The 20,469-nt window shown below is 36.8% G+C and overlaps 1 protein-coding gene across 2 annotated transcripts in view; it reads right to left on the reverse strand.

The window, feature by feature from the left end:
- Positions 1-2,508: 2,508 nt before the first annotated feature.
- The window catches only part of anos1a (anosmin 1a), a 34,768-nt gene continuing 16,807 nt past the window's right edge, over positions 2,509-20,469 (reverse strand). Inside the window, exons 3-14 of one of the 2 annotated variants that reach the window (XM_067441430.1) lie at positions 15,411-15,473; positions 14,255-14,477; positions 12,617-12,801; positions 12,293-12,422; positions 11,934-12,130; positions 8,883-9,024; positions 8,625-8,741; positions 6,851-6,939; positions 6,184-6,355; positions 5,162-5,379; positions 3,820-3,964; positions 2,509-3,492 (exon numbers count right to left, since the gene is read on the reverse strand). In XM_067441430.1, coding sequence (XP_067297531.1) covers positions 3,443-3,492; positions 3,820-3,964; positions 5,162-5,379; positions 6,184-6,355; positions 6,851-6,939; positions 8,625-8,741; positions 8,883-9,024; positions 11,934-12,130; positions 12,293-12,422; positions 12,617-12,801; positions 14,255-14,477; positions 15,411-15,473 — 1,731 coding nt within the window. In that variant the 3' untranslated portion in view covers positions 2,509-3,442. Of the gene's footprint in view, positions 3,493-3,819; positions 3,965-5,161; positions 5,383-6,183; positions 6,356-6,850; positions 6,940-8,624; positions 8,742-8,882; positions 9,025-11,933; positions 12,131-12,292; positions 12,423-12,616; positions 12,802-14,254; positions 14,478-15,410; positions 15,474-20,469 lie in introns of both variants that reach the window. The other variant, XM_067441429.1, reaches the window with a different exon arrangement.

Below are 20,469 nucleotides of genomic sequence, written 5' to 3' on the forward strand. Positions count from 1 at the left end.
AGAACTATTTAAAGTCTAACCATAAAAATGTCAGTGCCTCATCTTAAACCAGGCACACATACACACATATGATATGCAAGGTATTACTACATATGGAAGTCATACTCCACAATTCAAACAAGCCACATGTAATATCCATCATATGATAAAGCCTGATGCTGTGTAAATCCCTGCTAAAAAAAAAAAACTCTTGCAAGTAACGAAATTCATAAAATCATTACTGCTGTGCTGTTTTCTCATTAACCCTTATGGGTCTGAGCCAGTTTTGGGATCCTTTAGTAGTGTATATTTGAGAATATCGGTTTTTGATTTGATTTACATTATTTAAAACCTGACATTGCAATGTTTCTTTGGACATACAACTCATGGTTGTGTGACAAGTATTCACTAAGTTCCAGATCTCACAAGGATTTTGTGTTTGCATGAACACCGTCCTTCCACGCAATGCAAAATACCTTTAGAGTGTGCTAAATTAGAGTGACCAAACGTCCTGTTTTCCCAGGACATGTCCTGTTTTCAAGTCCTGTCCTGGCCGTCTTGCCTGTTTTTGTGAAAATTATGAAAATGTACTGGTTTTCATAATTTTCCATTGGGCCATTTAACTGACTGCCAGTCGAGTATTTGTTGCAGCGTCCGCGCTCCTACCATGCGCATGATGCATTCGATTTGCAATAGTGTAACCCGCCTGTCCGCCCAAGCATAATGCACTTATCTAGAAAGTAACAAAGAAGAGACATTCTTTTTTTAGTTTAGGAATACAGGGAAATGGCAGACCTGCTCAGTTGATACCCGTGCATTCCGCAATATAGTAGGCTAGTGAATGTACAAAATTTCATACAATCTCATTGAGGATCAACACAACACATATTCAGCAGCACAAATGTATATTGTTGTCTCCTGTATTTTCGCTTACATTTCCTAAAGGGGTAATGACAACAAGGCAAATCAATATTCCGTATAACAAACCGAAGTACACACACACACACACACACACACACACACACACACACACACACACACACACACACACACACACACACACACACACACACACACACACACACACACACACATTCTATTGTGACATGAGGGCCAGATGTGGACTTCAATTCTAATAAAAGTGACAACAGAGCTACAAGGGTAGAGTTGCCTGCATGCAGATGTGTATGTTTGAGTAACCACGCACTTATCCCTTGAGTTTAGGGCTTTATGAAGGCACACACACACACACATTGAAATTAAAAATATATATATATAAAATGTATATATGTATATTGTTATTTCTACGGCTCTCTGTGATGACCTCTGCCCATGTGACTTGATATCCTGTGACCTGCTGTGGCAGATGAGGCATGGCCACTACCCATGAGAACAGGCCTGTCACGTTTCCCATGTAGACTGAGAACGCTGCCGTCAGGTTCTCTGCCCTGACCAGGACCTTTGGAAGAACCACTGCTGATTTGAGAAAACAAAGAATCATATAAGAAACATGAAATTCTATACAAATACAAATGATTCCACTTTGATGCTTTGCTTTCATCTGGAACTATTTCTATGGTATGAATACTAAACTGAATACTCTTTCACGTCTTCTTGCACTTGAGGAGACAAATTCACGCAAAATTATGTCAAAATATCTGTAAACATAGTCGGTTATGTTATATGTAAACGTAAACAGTTGAGAAAGTAAATGCATCTGTAAGTTGTCAGTATATTAGGTCTGTGCATTCGCTCTTAAAGTGACAGCAGTATAATATTTCAGCTGTTGTGTTTTTAATGTTCATAAAACAACAAAGGACTGAATAACTTTAATAACTTTAATAAGGATTCATTATTAAGGGTGTTTAATTTATACAACTATGTAGTGTTATTTTACATTTGCTTATTTTGTTACATTTCTGTACCTGAAAACGACTGTTATATCTACCTGAAAAACCTGAAAAGTACTGTTTATTTAAATGGTCTCTTTGGTATATCGTATTTGTTTGTGCTTTTTCTTGTAATTTGATCATTTGTTCTTATTTTATTATTGATTGTTTACTAGCTATGGTATTGAAGTTTGAATAGAGAATTGTTTATTTCTTTAGTGGCATTAATGGCTGGTAAAACAAAAATATTTATGGCCGGCACATTTTCCTAAGTCACCGGCCATTGGCATGTGTGGGGAAAAAAGTTTGTTTTAGGCCCTGTATATAATACAAGATCTCAATCTGGATGTTTTTTTGTAGTGTGTACAATTGCATTGAAATTAAAAAAATATATATAAAAAATGTATATATGTATATTGTTATTGTCAAGGGGTGGAAAGGTTCCTTGCCTTGACTGTTTTAAAGTAAAATGAGCATGAGCATGAAATGTTTGTGTATATTTATATAGATTTTTTGTGTATTTTAATTATAGATTATTTGAGTGAATGTTGCTTGATACATTTAGATAACACATAGTTGATTCACATTTAATTTCCTATTTACCATGGAAGCCTAGTTACAAAACACAAAACCAGTATGGTAAAGGGAAAACAAGGTTTAACATCTTTATTCATATAAAATATGTACATTAATATTCATTATCCATGGGAATTTACAAATATATTTATACAAAATCTCCTTGCAAGGGTTTGTCAGTTTGTGAATGATGCTGGGGGAACCCGCACACACACATACACACATTCATGCACTCACACGCAGTTACAAATCCACATAACACATCTGTATTGCATACATAAATAAATAAAAAACATACATTATATACAGGAATTACATGACTGCAAACAAATATCTATACAGCATATTGAGCACGCACCACACAACACCCTCATAAAATTACATGGCATTTTCCTTTTAAAGAGCTGGAGTATTTTTCATTGATCCCTCATTTGTTTCTATTGACACAATGGGGATACAAACAGTAAAAGCCCATGCTTAACGAACACATGCAAAACCACAAACAGTTGTATCGAGTCAGGCTTATTTACAAGTTAACCAAATTAGTCATCATGCAATATTGGATTAAAGAGGCTCCATTTGCAGTGCGGTGAGTGTAACCATTTTTTTTTTTTAGGGAGGGTATAATTCAAAGCATGTTTTTTTGGGCATGTAACCACACAGTTATAGTTTAAACAATTTTTTTCTTTTGTATTCGCACTTGTTTTGTTTTAATCCCGTGGCTTTTGCTATTGATGCCCAAGTCTTTGTTGCAAATTCAATACTAATTAGTTTGTGGAAGCCAATCCCCCCCACAGGAAATTACTGGGTCTTTAAATATCATAACGTCAATCACAATTTGATCTTCAGATTACAGCAGGTTCCAATGTTGAGTTATGAGGCAGCTGACTGGCTCAGGCTGAAACGCGATTTGCAATTAACTGTTCTTTGGTTCTTCTGATACTCTGTGTTCCTGAGGAGTCAGTTCTGGTCCAGGATGATTCATTGCAGTGTGGTCTTCAGTGCCGTTCTATCACCGACCTTAGATGGTGTTTCTTAATCCTGGGTTCTGCAAAGTTAAATATACACTAGAGTCAGGAGAGGGAAAGCAATTCATCTCAATTACAAGATTTATTGCTTGACCTCTACATCAAGAGCTGGGGCCACTTGCACAAGACATTTGACCTCTCATATACCCCATGACCTTTTCCTTCCGATGAAAAAGAATGTATTTTCAGCTCTCCCTTATTAAGATTTAAGGGTTGGGTTGGGTTGCAGTTTTTTTTGTTGTTTTTTTTGTTGCAATAAGCAAGAACGATTGCGCTAGTTTTAAATATTTTTTTTTTAATGTGGTACGAAAATATTGTAAAGGGCCTCGTATTTTTAAATATCTTACTGTAGTGCAGGACTGGCTTGCTGTGAGCTGGTGTCTGGAAGGTTCTGGAGGTTGCTGGGCCTTGTCCTCCCGTAGTGATCACCTGCACCTCAAGCCTGTAGAGGGATGCCAACTGAAGACCGGAAACTACCAGGATATTACGCTCCTGTTTGTGAGGAAAGAAATGTTTTTTTTTTTAGTTAGTCAAGACCTTTTAAACCAGAGAAAGAAATACAATACAGATTTACTAATGTTGAAAATTTGGAGTCTGTAAATTTGTGTAACGTTTTTAAAAAGAGTACCTTATGCTCAAGATTTATTTAATAAAAAAGACAATAAAAATATATTAATATTGTCAAATATTATTACAATTTGAAATAACTGTTTAATATTTTAGTACAGTATATATTAAAATATAGTACAGTATAGTAAAATGAAAATTATAAAATTATAATACAAGTACAATTTTATTTATTTCTGTGATGGAAAAATTATAGCCATTACTCCAGGCTTCAGTGTAACATCATTCTGATGTGCAGATTTGATGTTGAAAACAGTGAATGTTAAGTAACTGTAATGCACGTTTTTGCATGATTCTTTGGTGAAAAGAAATTACAAAAAGATTTATTTGAAATCTGACACATGGTAGAAAACGTAAGATTTGTAATATGCCAAGAATACAATACATATATGGCTTAGTTATCAAATTTAGTAATGTCTAAGTTAATATATGGAAACCAGAATAGAACTGTCAAGTTGAGGTCTTGTTTTGGTTTGTTTCTCATTGTTACCTGTTCCCTTTGTTCTGTTTTCTCACTCTTTATCAGTTTACACCTGTTCTGTTTTCTCTTGATTACTTCCTGTGTTTATAAGCTTATACTTCTTCGTCGAGTGTATGCCGTAGTTATGTCGTAGGCTGTGTGTTGCACGTGTAGCCTACGGCGTACCCTGCCGTGCACCTCTCCAAAAATGTAACAGCGTGTTGATTCGACTTGGACCGCAAGCGCTGTGATTGGTCTGCCAGAACCCCTCCCTCAGGGGTACACATGCTCCGTCTGCATGTGTAACTGCACGTCAACGCGGTCAAGGACGAGGACGTATAAATGAAAATCAATGCATAGCCCATGGCGTAAAGCCTACGCTGCAGGTCTGATTTATCTCCATCGTTATGCATTTACTACTGCAACCACATGTTACAAAAAACAGTATGAACTGAGTTTACGAACTGGTTTGATGATCTAGCTGCTGGGCCGGCATGCTAGCCCAAAGCAAAGCATATCCTGGTCGACCACGATCCCACGCCAGGGAACAGTGCAAAACACAACATGTATGCTTGTGACCAATCGTTATAAATGTAACTTACTGGAGGCAGGATCTGAGACTGGGATATGAGGCTGTTGGGCAGATTATTTCTACGGCTCTCTGTGATGACCTCTGCCCATGTGACTTGATATCCTGTGACCTGCTGTGGCAGATGAGGCATGGCCACTACCCATGAGAACAGGCCTGTCACGTTTCCCATGTAGACCGAGAACGCTGCCGTCAGGTTCTCTGCCCTGACCAGGACCTTTGGAAGAACCACTGCTGATTTGAGAAAACAAAGAATCATATAAGAAACATGAAATTCTATACAAATACAAATGATTCCACTTTGATGCTTTGCTTTCATCTGGAACTATTTCTATGGTATGAATACTAAACTGAATACTCTTTCACGTCTTCTTGCACTTGAGGAGACAAATTCACGCAAAATTATGTCAAAATATCTGTAAACATAGTCGGTTATGTTATATGTAAACGTAAACAGTTGAGAAAGTAAATGCATCTGTAAGTTGTCAGTATATTAGGTCTGTGCATTCGCTCTTAAAGTGACAGCAGTATAATATTTCAGCTGTTGTGTTTTGTTCATAAAACAACAAAAGACTGAATAACTTTAATAAGGAATCATTATTAAGGGTGTTTAATTTATACAACTATGTAGTGTTATTTTACATTTGCTTACTTTGTTACATTTCTGTACCTGAAAACTACTGTTAGATCTACCTGAAAAACCTGAAAAGTACTGTTTATTTAAATTGTCTCTTTGGCATATTGTATTTGTTTGTGCTTTTTCTTGTAATTTGATCATTTGTTCTTTATTTTATTATTGATTGTTTACTAGCTATGGTATTGAAGTTTGAATAGAGAGTTGTTTATTTCTTTATTGGCATTAATGGCTGGTAAAACAAATATTTATGGCCGGTACATTTTCCTAAGTCACCGGCCATTGGCATGTGTGGGAAAAAGTTTGTTTTAGGCCCTGTATATAATACAAGATCTTGACCAAAAATGTATGCACCTTTGTAGAAATACAGTCAACATATTCTTTAAAAATATCACATTCACCTGAGACTGTGGAGCAGGGGATGGGTTTGGGGCTCTTGCTCTGGATGGTAGCACAGGACGGAGTGTAGAAGGTTGTGCTTTCCGCCTGGGCTCGAATCTTTGTTCCGACAGGTTGGATGATCACCTTATACTTGCATGAGAACTGAAGACCAGGGAGGCTAGCAAAATTCTCCTGTTCAGTGATATGAGAAGAAAAAAATGGAAGACTTTATTCCAACTCCACTGAAAAGAATTCAAGGAGAAATATGATGACTGATCACCTATCACCACATCCAGCATAGCTGTGGGCCGCAATGGGAAAATCTATAGTTCATGTTTTCTATATGTCAGGAATGATTAATTTTCATGCTGATAAAGATATTTCCCCCCTTTTCAATGTGTCATAGATTTGAATCATAATTTCTTATTTTGTAAAAGACACAATTACATTGATGAAAATCTAAATATTAAAGAGGTTTAAACGAAGATTTTGTCACATATTTCTCTGCAGTTTATTAAATAAATCTTTCTGGAATTGGGATGTGCTTCCAAATGGAGAGTTGTGTGCCATGAATGATCAATGAACACCACGCGAACACTCTCCCTGGAAATTCATCTTATGTATGAGCTGTCAGATTGTGGCCTCGCACCTGTAGGGAGGACGGAAGACACATTCCTGACTGGTTACCTGGGTAATAAGCTTCTCCTGGGTTCTGGATCCATTGTGACTGCAGAATTCCGGAGACCACTGCACACGGTAACGATTCACAGTTGGGTCTGAAAAGGAGAGACAGTTAAATTATGAAACGTCAGATTCCGAAATGTGATTATGGAGCACTTTGAGCTGGGCACGGAAAGTTTCTGTTGATTCGCTCCACATAGTTTCAGAGTGGCTTCCACACATTGATGCTTTGCTTTTGTTTAGAATGTTTTGTATGGGTTCACTGAGAAGGATTATATTAATTTACTGGCAAATTTTGTCTGAAAAATAAGTTATTTGATATTCATTTGTTTTTTTATAGATACATATCTATATCTCAGTGATTTCAAACATCAAATTGTTTTGCTGTACTGTCATCCTCATGTCATTCCAAAAATGTATGCATTGCTCTCTATTGTTTAACATATAGAAAAGAGCATTTTTTGAAGAAGAAAAAAATTATAACGAGAGAGAGAGAGAGAGAGAGAGAGAGAGAGAGAGAGAGAGAGGAGAGAGAGAGAGAGAGAGAGAGAGAGAGAGAGAGAGAGAGAGAGAGAGAGAGAGAGAGAGAGAGAGAGAGAGAGAGAGAGAGAGAGAGAGAGAGAGAGAGAGAGAGCAGTGTTTCATTTTAGGAGCGAAAACAGCCAAAAAAATCTTCAAAATATCTTTTGTTCTGCAGAAAAACCATTTGGGCCCATTTGATACAATGGACTTATTATGTACATACACGTTTTAACATTGAACTTATATTAGTAATTATGTAATTACATCTGTTATTATTTTTTATAATTACTTAAATTTCCCTACCCTTAAACCTACCAATATCACCAAACCTGTCCCATAACCCGTATCTCCACCTCAGTAGCAAAAAATTTGTTTTTCAATACAACATGTATACAATATGTACAGTGTGCTTATGTTTGGTTGCAAGTAGGCCTACATAAAAATTAAAGACCCCTAATATAAAGTGTGACCATGCTGGTCATAAATATTTAAAAGCTTGGATAATCCTTCCATTATGATTAAACAAAATATTTTCTTGTCTCTATCGGTTAGCCTAATGAACAGTTAATCGTTCACTGATAAACATCAGAAATCATTCATTAAGACCTTACAAATAATCAGTGCTCGGTAATACGCCCTGTAGAAATCTATGCTTTCTATGCATCCTGAAAATATGCGAAACCGAGCAAAATATGCAGAGGAAAGCAATCTTGATAATGTGCCTGAGATAAATCTGTGGAACATCCATTAGAGAGATTAAGGGATTTGACATGTGGCCAGTGTAAGTCTTAAGTTATTGAAGAAGAAAAAGAAGAAGAAAAAAAAAAACATCCTTGCAGAGGTCAATGAGAACATTTTAAGCACCATTTTGCATGGCTTGGTATGAATGAAATGTTTTCGTTTCTATGACAGTTTTAATTTGAGAGTTTAATGTAGGATTAGCTCGTCACTCGCTGACAGAACGAAACAGTTTAAATGTAATTTGCAGCATGCGAAGTTAGGCTGAGACATGCCTCATCAGCTCATGTTAGCACATAAACAGGTCCACACTTACTTCAATAGTACTTCTTATCTCATCCCAAACAAAGAGTCATTGTTCTTCATTTAATTACACATATTCTGATCCTTAACTCTTTAATAAGCACAATATTTACATAATTACAAAGCATAGATGTGAGAGGAAAGAAAGACATCAAGCACAGTAACAGAACAGGACTGTTTCCCAGATGAAAGACGTGGTCTGTTGCATCTGTCATACCTTTCTTTTTCCAGTAAACCCGGACTTGAAGCTGTCCATCTTGATAGAACGGAGTGCCCACGTCTAATAGATCTGACTGGGGTTTTATAAAGACCGGGCTGGTTGTGGCTTCCAAATCTGAATGACATCAAATATGGAGGAGAAGTATAATGTTACAAATTCAAAACATTTACAGCTGCTTGCACTGTATTTCACAACACCCAAATGAGCGCTGTTATGTATCAAGAAAAAATGTACAGCAATTAAATAGTTTTGTACCAGATTGTCTTTGGCTTGTAGTAAACTGAAGAATGGCCTTGGAGCTCTTGAGGGGGACCTGACCCCAGTATGAAACTGCCTGCAACTCCACAGTGTAACTCCTGTTCTCTCTTAATTCATCCAGCTCAACATAGGTAGAGTCCTACACACACACACACACACACACACACACACACACACACACATCTGGTTCACTATATTTGTGGGGACTCTCCATAGACGTAATGGTTTTTATCCTGTACAAACTGTATATAAAAAAGAATAAAGAATTAAGGAAGGAACAAAGTACCGGTAATCCAGAGGTGTCAAATTCATATTAGGTCGATCCTTATGCATGCAAACCAATCATATTTTATTTGTTTAACATTGATGAAGTGTAGTTACAAAAAGAGCATAAAAAAGTGCTTTTGGACATAACCCAGAATCAACGTGAGCTGCTTAAATAACCAATATTGGGAGCAATACTTGATTTCAGTCACCAGAGACCTTTTTTTTTTTTTTACTTTGCACATGAACTAATTAGGGAATATTAATCAAATAAAAAAAAGAGAGAGAGAAACCCACTCATTGGTCGGACCTGGATAACTTAAGCAGATTTAATAATCCTCTGGAAGCAACTGAACATGAACACAAAGTTGGGCCATCAGTTTCCATCAAAGAACCATTTATTTTCTTACAGTGAAAAACATTTTAATGATCTCAAGATCTTTTCTCTACTTTAAGAATCTTTTGTGCATTGTAAAGGTTCCACGGATGTTAAAGGATAGATGGCTAAAGATCAAGTGTTGGTCTCATTTCAATTTGCAGGCCTTCTGCTCAGACAGCTCAACTCAGACAGCATCAAAATTAGTATTAGTGCGTTATTTTTATCTAATCCTTTTTCATAGGAAACAATTTTCAAATTAACTTTTTTGCCAATAAAATGTTTTCCTCATATATTGTCCATGTTGTCATTATTGCTGTGAGACTGACAAATGTCTTACAAACGTCAATTTAAACGTGAAATTAATTTAGTTGCCTTTGGGAAAGAATCACTTATAGGGCCCTATTTTAACTAAGCGCATGGTCTAAAGCGCATGGACCAAGTGCACTTAGGGCGTGTACCAATCCACTTTTTGGATTGTTTAACATCGGATAAAACGGTCTGCGCATGGTCTAAAAGGTTGTTTTGGGTGTAATGTGCAATAAACCAATGATAAACCAATGTCTCATCTTCCATTCCCTTAAAAATACAGTTAGACTGACAACATAGTGGATGATCTATTTAATTTGCAAGTAGATAAACTGAACGCTTCTCTAGCTAGCGAGGAAATAGATCTGCTTGTCCAATGACACCTGCTTGCTCATCATTACTGCAAATAGGTAGGCTAATTCTGATACACCCATGACTATCCATTATGACATTTAGGCATTTTTTATATTTATATACACAATAATAATATTTTTAAAAAATTTCATATTTAAAAATGTGCTGCTGCTCATCCCTGTGTGTGTGTGTGTGTGTGTGTGTGTGTGTGTGTGTGTGTGTGTGTGTGTGTGTGTGTGTGTGTGTGTGTGTGTGTGTGTGTGTGTGTGTGTGTGTGTGTGTGTGTGTGTGTGTGTGTGTTGTAATAAGCAGAGTGTATGTGCGTTGTGGACCTGCCTATAGGTGCATATATTACTAACGCACTCTTTAAATAACACAAAATACTGCGCCATTGACTTTAGACCAGATTTCAGTTGGTCAGTGGCACAGTCTATTTCAGTTGCCTTAAATTAGCCCATGGGTGCACAAATGGGAGCAAAGGCATTTGCTATTTAAACAACATGGCTCTGGACATGAAAATTAAAATTACGTTGGGCTGAAACTAGCAAAAAACAAGCCGCATTAAGCAGTTTGTATGATAGGGCCCATGTTTTCATGGGATTCATGCATATGACCAAATACTGAATGCCATACATAATTAAATGTGCAATCTAAAAACTACCTTTTTTATATAAATTAATACTTTTATTCAGCAAATATGCAATAAACTGACCCAAAGTTATAATGAAGACAAAAACATTTCACAATATTACTGTTTATACAATATTTTTGATCAAATAAATGCAGCCTTGGTGAAGAATCCTTCCTTTTTTAATTACTGACCCTGTAGCATATGTTATAAAACTGGTGTAGATAATAAAATATTATAGAAATATCATACCAATGAAATAAATCAATACCATGCTTTCAGCATTGGGAAGTTTTTTCCCCCAAATATCCCACAGGCCTTATTAGATTTCCCTGCTTTAATTTAATAATATGAGATCTGATACTGTAGCTGAGTCACACTTTAATACTAATACTACTATTAATCACATAAATCATAGCAATAAAGTATGCCAAATGCAATGTTATCAGAATTTTATGCAGATTGCGTTGTAATCTTATAATTATTGAGCACAAGATTAATCTGTTTAAAATCTATCTGAAGCATATTTTTCTCCTATCTTCTTACAGAGCCCAGCAGTGAAATCAATGTGGTTTGCATTTGTCTGCCTTCACTCAGCAGCTTTTTAAAAATGTCGTTTTCTGAGGAAATTGTCCCTCATCTGACAGGGCCCTCAAAAATATAAAGGCGCAACTGCCATCCCTTGGATTCCAAAAGGAGAAAAAAATAAACTCTTCAACATGATCTCATTCAAAGAAAAACAATTCAGCTGTTATTGAGAGATTTCCTTTTCTCAAGCACAACTAGAATTGATATGCTGTTTTTGGCTGTATATCAAATGGCGCCCAGAAATGTTTGCATTTGCCAAGAGTGGTGATGCAATGCTGTACCACCCTAGTTTGGTGTCTGAAGCCCTCGAATTTAGGGCTTGGTGTGATCAAAGGCCCAATCCTGAGTTGTTTATCTTGCACTTATTTGCACTAAGATATCTAATTTGTTGTGGCTTGCTGAAAGAAGGGGCTGGGAAGCTTAACCCTTGAGGGGTTTTGGGAACTCTCCAGTATATGAGAAAATGAAATAGTGAAAGACTGAGAGAAAAAGAGAATGGGCAGAGGCATGGGCAACACATAAGAATTACCCCATTTGCAGTCTGTCTCCTTTTGAGTTTGGGTGGCATTGTGTGGTCAGCCCAGCTCCAGGAGAGTTTGTAATGGTTAACAGGAATGTCTAGATCTGCAGACATGCTCCAGCTGAGGCGGACAGACACAGAGCGTTCTGCACCAAAGGTCATGTCGCTGACATGAAGTTCAGATGGAGCCGGGGGAGGGGCGGGATCTGAGAGAGGGTGAAATAAATACAACTTACTGTACAAAAACGTTATAGTACAGACATTTCAGATCACAATGTCTATTCAAAATAACATGAGAAAGAATATTATTATTCTCCTAAAATGGATCCTAATAGAATCTCCATTAGATTACAGTCTCTTGATCTCACCTTTAGAGGATCTGAAGTGTCTGCTGGGGGTGGTGTATCCTCTTGTTCCATGAACATTGACAGCTGCCACTCTGAACTGGTACCAGCGACCGGGTCGAATGTCTGTCAACCACACGCGCTCTTCTGATGTCTACAGCGCATAACCAGAGACAACTGAGTTTAGGAGTGGACATATAAATCATTGAAGGGAGTCAAGAAAGAATGACTGACTAAACATATCACAGTTCAAGAATGCACAGTGAAGATAAGCATTTCATTTCTTATGATGTTTATGTTTAGAAATATTATATTAAATTACATTATTGCACATACTTTCACACTTACCCGTGCCACCACTTGCCACTCAGTGGCTCCGTCCTCACTGGGGTGGATGCCGTAGTTCCACCTCCTCTGCAAAACGTTCAGCACCGGCTCCGCTGACACATTGAACTTGGAGGACCAGCGGACCTCCAGCACACCAGACTCCATCTCCTCAAAGACCAGCTCCTTCCTGGGCTTCAGAGGAGCACCTGAAGACAAGTAAAATAGAATAGAATAGAATAGAATAGAATAGAATAGAATAGAATAGAATAGAATAGAATAGAATAGAATAGAATAGAATAGAATAGAATAGAATAGAATAGATAAACTTTGATCTATTAGTAGTCTATCAAGTATAATGTATTCATACATGTCTCAATGTTTTTATTGTAAACAAGATTCCATAACTATCCAGTCCATTGGATGTTATAGATATATAGGGAAAATCTTAACTGTTGGTTTTAATTTGTATTCATTTTAATTGTTAAAATTGCTCAGTGTAAAAAAAAATCTGATGAGATGTTTTATAATATTTGTAATAAAACAATTAAAACATTTACTTTTACTTATTTTTATAGTTTACTTTTTTATTACAATTATTATAAAAATCTCATCAGAATTTTTTTTTCACACTGAGCAAGACTTCAGATGCAAAAGCCTCTAAATCCCTCTGATGTTTTTCTTTAAACTATTTATGTATAGGTGTCTACCTAAGAACCAGTACTTTTGAATGGGCTGAGGCTGGGATTTAATGGGTCTGAAGTGAAAGTATTTTATGAACATATACTATATGCGGAGAGCATTCAATCATCTAATTTTTGACCGAAGTGGCTTTTAGAGGCTTTTGCATCTGAACTCTTCATACACACACACACACACACACACACACACACACACACACACACACACACACACACACACACGCACACACACACACACGCACGCACACACACACGCACGCACATGTCGTGTTTCCATGTTTTATGGGGACTTTCCATAGGCGTAATGGATTTCATACTGTACAAACTGGACATCCTATCCCCTTACACTGCCCCTGCCCCTAAACCTACCCATCACAGGAAACATTCTGCATTTTTACTTTCTCAAAAAAACTCCTTCTGTGTGATTTATAAGATGTTTTCCTCATGGGGACCTAAAAATGTCCCCACAAGGACAAGGATTTCGGATACTGCCATCTTCGTGGGGACATTTTGTCACACACACACACACCCACACCCACACCCACACACACACACACACACACACACACACACACACACACACACACACACACACACACACCCACACCCACACACACACCCACACCCACACCCACACCCACACCCACACCCACACACACACACACACACACATATATATTAGGTTAACATTGTACAAGATTATTTGTAATGTTTTTAGCATTTTAATCAAGATTAATATAATATAATTACATTTAAATAACTTTAAGACTTACTGGAGCTCCCCAGTAAGTTTAGTGAGCCTCCTTAGTGCAAACCACTGCCCTATATGCATTCATCTAAATTCTAAGATTGCAAAATGATCAGTTATCAGTTACTGGTATCAAGATTGCTGGTATCAATATCAACCACAGCTTAGGTTAAAAAATAAACTGGTAACTTCAGGTTCAGTAGCAGATCTTACCCCTGTAGAGATTCTTAGGTGACTGGCATGTGTGTCCGCAGCCGTTTGTGCAGCATTTCTTCTGGGCTGAACACTCTCCGTCTTCCTCACATCCTTCCACACAGGCGGCTGCAAACCCGCTGGCTCTTTCTGGCGGCGGACAATCACCCTGCTTCACCACCATCACTGATCGCAGGAACTCACAGCTCGTCACACACTCCCCATGACGCTTGGGAAACGCATGCTGTAGAGATGCCATAATGTACAGGACAAAGGTTTAACACCTGTGTCTCATACCAAATAGATTTTAGCAATTCATTTATGTGACATTAATTTGTCTATGGAATTTAAAAAACACTTTTTGGTCTTATTCCCAATTTGGATATATTTGTACATAAAACGTATGTGCATTTTAACATAGACGTTTCACATAGAAATATTGATTTATGAAACTGTATGCGCAAAATATAAATCATTGTTGAAAATGAATTTATAATATAATATAATATAATATAATATAATATAATATAATATAATATAATATAATATAATATAATATAATATAATATAATATAATATAATATAATATAATATATGTTCATCTATCCACCCAAACCCCTTGTCATTTGTATATTATTTTTCAGCTGGCTTTGAGAATGGCTCTCTTGTTTTTGGCACTATATTCAAAACAAGATGATTATAACATTTCACATTTACATGAGTGGTGATTGATTTTATGCTGCTTTCTCTTATACAAGTGTAAAATGATGGATGAAGGTCCTGATCAATGCTGGCAAATGAAAGAACTAATATTCATTCTTTTAAGTCCCCATTGCCCTCAACGGTGCATTTATAGCCAAAGAAACAGGAAAAGCTAGATGTTACTAGGCCAAGAGTTTTAAAATGTAGAGAAACACCACAATAACAGGATTCAAGACCTAAGGGAAATGTTCAAAGAGATTCTCAGACTGTTTAAAAAGAAGATCAGAGCAGAACATTATCGTTTTGAACAATAGGAGACCACTTATATGGTAGCCAAATCTGTCAAGAAAACAATGGAGGATTAATATTTGGAAAACCAGAAAATCAAGGTCAGCCATTTTGTATCAGATTTTTTTTCTTGTTAAGAGCACATCCCAGAAACTACTAGCTCTGTTAAGAATGCTGCGGTCTGTACCTCACATAAATCTCGACAAGGTCCATCTTTCAACTCCCAGGAGTCTTTGCATGGCTCCAGGCACTGTGAACAGACAGCAGAGGTTTGAGTATCAGGAAGCGGTCTCAAATGACTCCGGTATCATTCTTTTTCATACAGTCACAGTCAACTATGTTAAAGTCAAAAGCATTGAGTAGCGATGTTACAATATACGTATATTAACGATAACCATTATATTAAAAAAATTAAATATTGATATCATGTTAAAGCTATACTATGTAACTTTATTAGTTCAAATGGATAATTTAAATGTTGAGTGAATACATCACATCTTACAAACCGTGCTTTTGCACCTATAATAATTATTTATATTTTAGAGTTGTCGAGACAGAATTCCCGGGAAACTGTTCATGTTTACAGCATCCCCATTAATATAGGAATGAAGGTCTGGCTACTACTATATGTAGTTAAAGTAGCTTGAAGACAAAACAGCTTTCCCTCACATCAAGAAGAGCTTGCAAGCAAAACCTAGTCAATGCACAACATTTCCTGTGCACTGACTAGGTTTACCAAACAATTATTATTTTGTTAGGGGTGAGCGATATTAACAAAAATGTATATCTTGATATTTTCTGGGATTTTCTCGATAACGATAATAAGACTATATTTTGCTGAGCGTGTTATTGTGCTGAAATCTCAGTGCTGGTGATCAGCTGACTCCTAAAGTTTTTGATATTCTTCATATTCTGTGTGGTGGTCAGTTCACAGAAGTGACAGAAATCATTTTTTCCAAAACATTTAAATGTATTTTTTCCTTTTATGAGCATTTTCTAACACAGAAGTGGCATTTACACAGACTATTTAATGAGCTTAGAGGTGACAAATAGCCTGCAGTTATGCATAAATAATGTTTTGATGTTTTAAACACATAATGTTGAATACTAGAAATTATTGAAATTATTTAAAACATGAAAAGATACTTTAAAACCACCAGTAAGCAGCAGCAAGTCACTGTTAATGAGTGATTCAACCGATTCATTGAGATTCAACTGATTCATTCAGGAACAAATCATTTGACTATCTTAATCTATCTTAGTCACTAAATCATTAATTCAACTGATTCGTTCAGAAAGCTGATTCATTCAGTAAGGAAACACTGCGCGTTGCTCAGAGGCTCGATTACAGTGCTGTGACTTTGTTTTGATCTATTCTCTTTGGCGAAATAGAGTAAAAATGGACAATATGGTGTCTAAAATGTAAGTCACTTAATATTAAATTCTTGTTTAGTAAACTTGTATAAAATAAATATCACGTTTATGATATAAATAGACTCACGCAGTGAAAGCACACTAGTCTAATCTTCAAGACTACATCACGTAGTGTAGGCCTACGCAGACAGACTCTCTGGGTGTGTGTGAGGGATACTCGATAATGTCAGATACAACAAATACGATATGATCGCAGATGATATATATATATATATATATATATATATATATATATATATATATATATCTCGCACACGCACACCCCTAAATCTCTAAATCCAACACATTCTCACACCCAACTCGTCACATATGCACGCTTGACCAGGACCCCTTGTCGTCACTTTTCAACGAACTGGGTGTACCTTTATCGTCAATTTTCGACGCGATGGGTGCTCTATTCATTTCAATGAGAAACCTTTGGCGTCATACACAGACGCATTTAATTATTTGCGTTTGTAAAAGCAGACATGATTTTATTAATATTTAAAGGCTACTTTTATATTTTGGAGCAACTAACCCAACTCCTACCCTAAACCTACCCATATCTTAACAATATAAAACACATACCAGGCAAATAAATGTACAGTCACAAGTATTTATTGCAAAATCTGACCAAAACAGTATAAAAGTATTAGCTCATGTTGCATTCCAAGTCTTCTGAAGTCATACGATGTCTTCATGTGAAGAACAGAGTTGATCTTGATGTTTAAATCGCTGAAATGATGATCCCGCTGCCCCGTGAAGGAACTCATTCATATCTCATTCAAATAATTCAAAAGACTCCTGAGCATAACACCATCGGTCACAAGACACACGAGAGCCAATGACATTTTACAATCAATGCTAACGTAATGACGCAATTGGTCACAAGACATATGAGAGCCAATGCAATTTCACTATGAAATCTGAAGTACGGGCGGCAATATTTGAAATTTGTTGTGTTCGTGATCTTTGGCGGATGGAGATGGTGATCGCTTTTGGGGATTTTCTTCATGCAAATCAATCGTTTGGCCTCGGAAAACTTGGATTATTTAACTTTTTTGAATAACTCGTGGATGCAGTCGTATGTTATATCCTGTGTTTGATATCATGTTCACACAAATGGGTAGGTTTAGGGATGGGGTGGGGTTACATGTTAAAATGTGTCTAAATAGCGTAAATAAAATAAATGTAAATGAAATCATGTTAAAATGTGTCTAAATAGCGTAAATAAAATAAATGTAAATGAAATTATGCTTGCTGATTTAATTGAGAAGCACACTCAAACATGTCATAATGGCAAAATTATAAACCAATAAATAATTTCAATAAATAAATCAAAAAATAAATTTCACCATGACGATAATATTCCCATTCCCAGTGCGTCTGTGTATGACGCCAAAGGTTCATTGAAAATTGACGACAAGGGGTCCTGGTCAAGCGTCCATATGTGACGAGTTGGGTGTGAGAATGTGTTGCAAAATCAGCTACTTTTGATTATAAATATCCTTGCGAAGATATAGTTTTCACCCTTATCTGATATGAATAGCAATCAGTATGCTTAGTGTCAGCATTGCCAATCTTTTGTAATGTTATTTTAAAACAATTGATTTCAATGAGTAAAGCAACAATGTCATTTAAGCTACTTAAAGGGACAGTTCACCCAAAAATGGAAATTAGCCTATGATTTACTCACTCTCAAACTATCCTAGGTGTATATGACAGAATACAATCTGAGTTATTTTAGAAAATGTCCTGGTTATTCCATTATAATGGCAATGAATGGCAGCCCAAAATTTTAAGAACAAAAAAGTGCATCCATCCATTATAAAAGTGGCTCTGGGGGGTTTATACAGTAAAGGCCTTCTGAAGCAAAATGATGGGTTTTTGTAAGAAAAATATCCACATTTAACACATTATAAAGTCATATATTTAGCTTACGGTGAATGTCTTCTGTATTTGACTTACAGAAAAAGCAAAAATGGCACAATGATGAAGCGTTATTTTTCTTAGTAAGTTTAATACGGAAAGTCGGTCCACCGGACGCTAGATATTTGACTTTATAACGTGTTAAATATGGATCTTTTTCTTACACAAACTCCTCAATTCGATTCAATTCAAAAGGCCTTTATTAACCCCAATTCCATATGGATTACTTTTATAATGGATGAATGCACTTTTTTGGTCTTCAAATTTTTGACTGCCATTCACTGCCATTATAAAGCTTGGAAGAGCCAGGACATTTTTTTTATATAATTCTGCCTGTCATAAAATTGAACAAAAAAAAAAGAAAAGAAATGCACAGCATGTAGCTATTACTGTAGCGAGACACTCTACCCACACCAGAAACGAATGTTAGCCATTATGGGAGCTTTTCTGGAAAAGGTGGGGTTTTTGACACCCCATTCTGCAGTAAGTGCACATAAACAGTACGATCTTTGTGTTTGCTTTTGTACAGTTACAGTACATATGTGAAAGATTCTCTCTTCACCTCCCTAAAATCGTATTTATAATGTGATTTATTGGCCAAAAGATAGCATTGTTGCAACATTTCTATAGATATATCTTGATAGTATTGTTATTGTGACACAATCCTTTAATGAAAATCTGATGTAGACCTATTGACAGTCCTAGTTTTGAATAGTTTGTTTCTGCTGATCTGAAGAGCTATAGTGCTTTTTAATCTAACAGTTTTCTAGTTCTCAAATCGTTCAGACAAAGGTTCTTTGACATTGTTTGTTGTTTTTGATCGCACATAGGTGTTCGGAGTCTGTCATTACCTTCTCTGCAACTTGGAAGTGTCAGCGGAGACATCCCTGAATGTATTCTGATCACTGACATTTGCATTCAGCACTTAAATCACATGCCAAAATTCTTTCATTTCAGTCTCTACACCTGACTCCCTCCTTGACTCTTTCTCCTTCTCCTTCACTCGCTCTCTCATCTTCTGTTCTCCTTTCCTTAAAATTGACACTTCAATTCCTTGCATGAGTGAGCGTGGCTGCCTCTGGGGAATTCACATTTCCAATTTCATGCCACGATGAGACACAGCGGTCACTGTGGTGCTGGGGCTAAACATTGCACTGCAGGAGCATGCTGGGGTAGAGTTGTGAACATTACACATTATGCTGATCTAGGGGCTGTCTTTACTCCAATGGTCACAGTTTCAGAACAGCATGAATGGACCTTTCCCACCACCTTGGGAAAAAACGTGCACTTCCTTCCGAAGGAAAGATTCTGCAGACGTCAGTTAGAAAGTTGCGCGTTAAAATGCTTGTTAATCCAGGGATTTAGTATCAGGAGGAAACGATAAGGTCGAGGCGCATTTCCGTTAGTGTGTGTGTGTATCTGTGTAAATTGTTAATATATGTGTGTTTGTGTTGGGGGAACTGAGGTTATCCTGGGGCAATGTTGCTGAGTGAGAATGAGAGTGGGAAACACATTTATCTGGGAGGGCAGTAAAAACGCACACCTTTTTAAAGACGGCGCGGGCTTGGGGTGGTGCAGTCGTCGGAAACTATGAATAATGGGAGAGGCACAGGGGCAGTTAGAGGCAGCAGAGGAGGCAGTTTTATAGAGCTCAGAGCGGCCAGAGCCCTGCTGAGATCGCCTGAAGCCTGTGTGCTCTAACACACGAAACACTGTCTCAGAGTCGCTGTGCAGCTGAGAGAATTCTGCTTTGCCTGCTTCTGTTTCCCATGGACATAAATAATATCAGCTTATCATGCACACCACATTATGCCACATTAAATAAAACAAGCATTGCATAATTGAAGATTAATTTACTTACAATACAGTTTGTACTAAATGTTTACTGTATGTTTATCGTTTGC

Source organism: Pseudorasbora parva, chromosome 4 (genome assembly GCF_024679245.1).
Source record: "Pseudorasbora parva isolate DD20220531a chromosome 4, ASM2467924v1, whole genome shotgun sequence".
Lineage (NCBI taxonomy): Eukaryota > Metazoa > Chordata > Actinopteri > Cypriniformes > Gobionidae > Pseudorasbora > Pseudorasbora parva.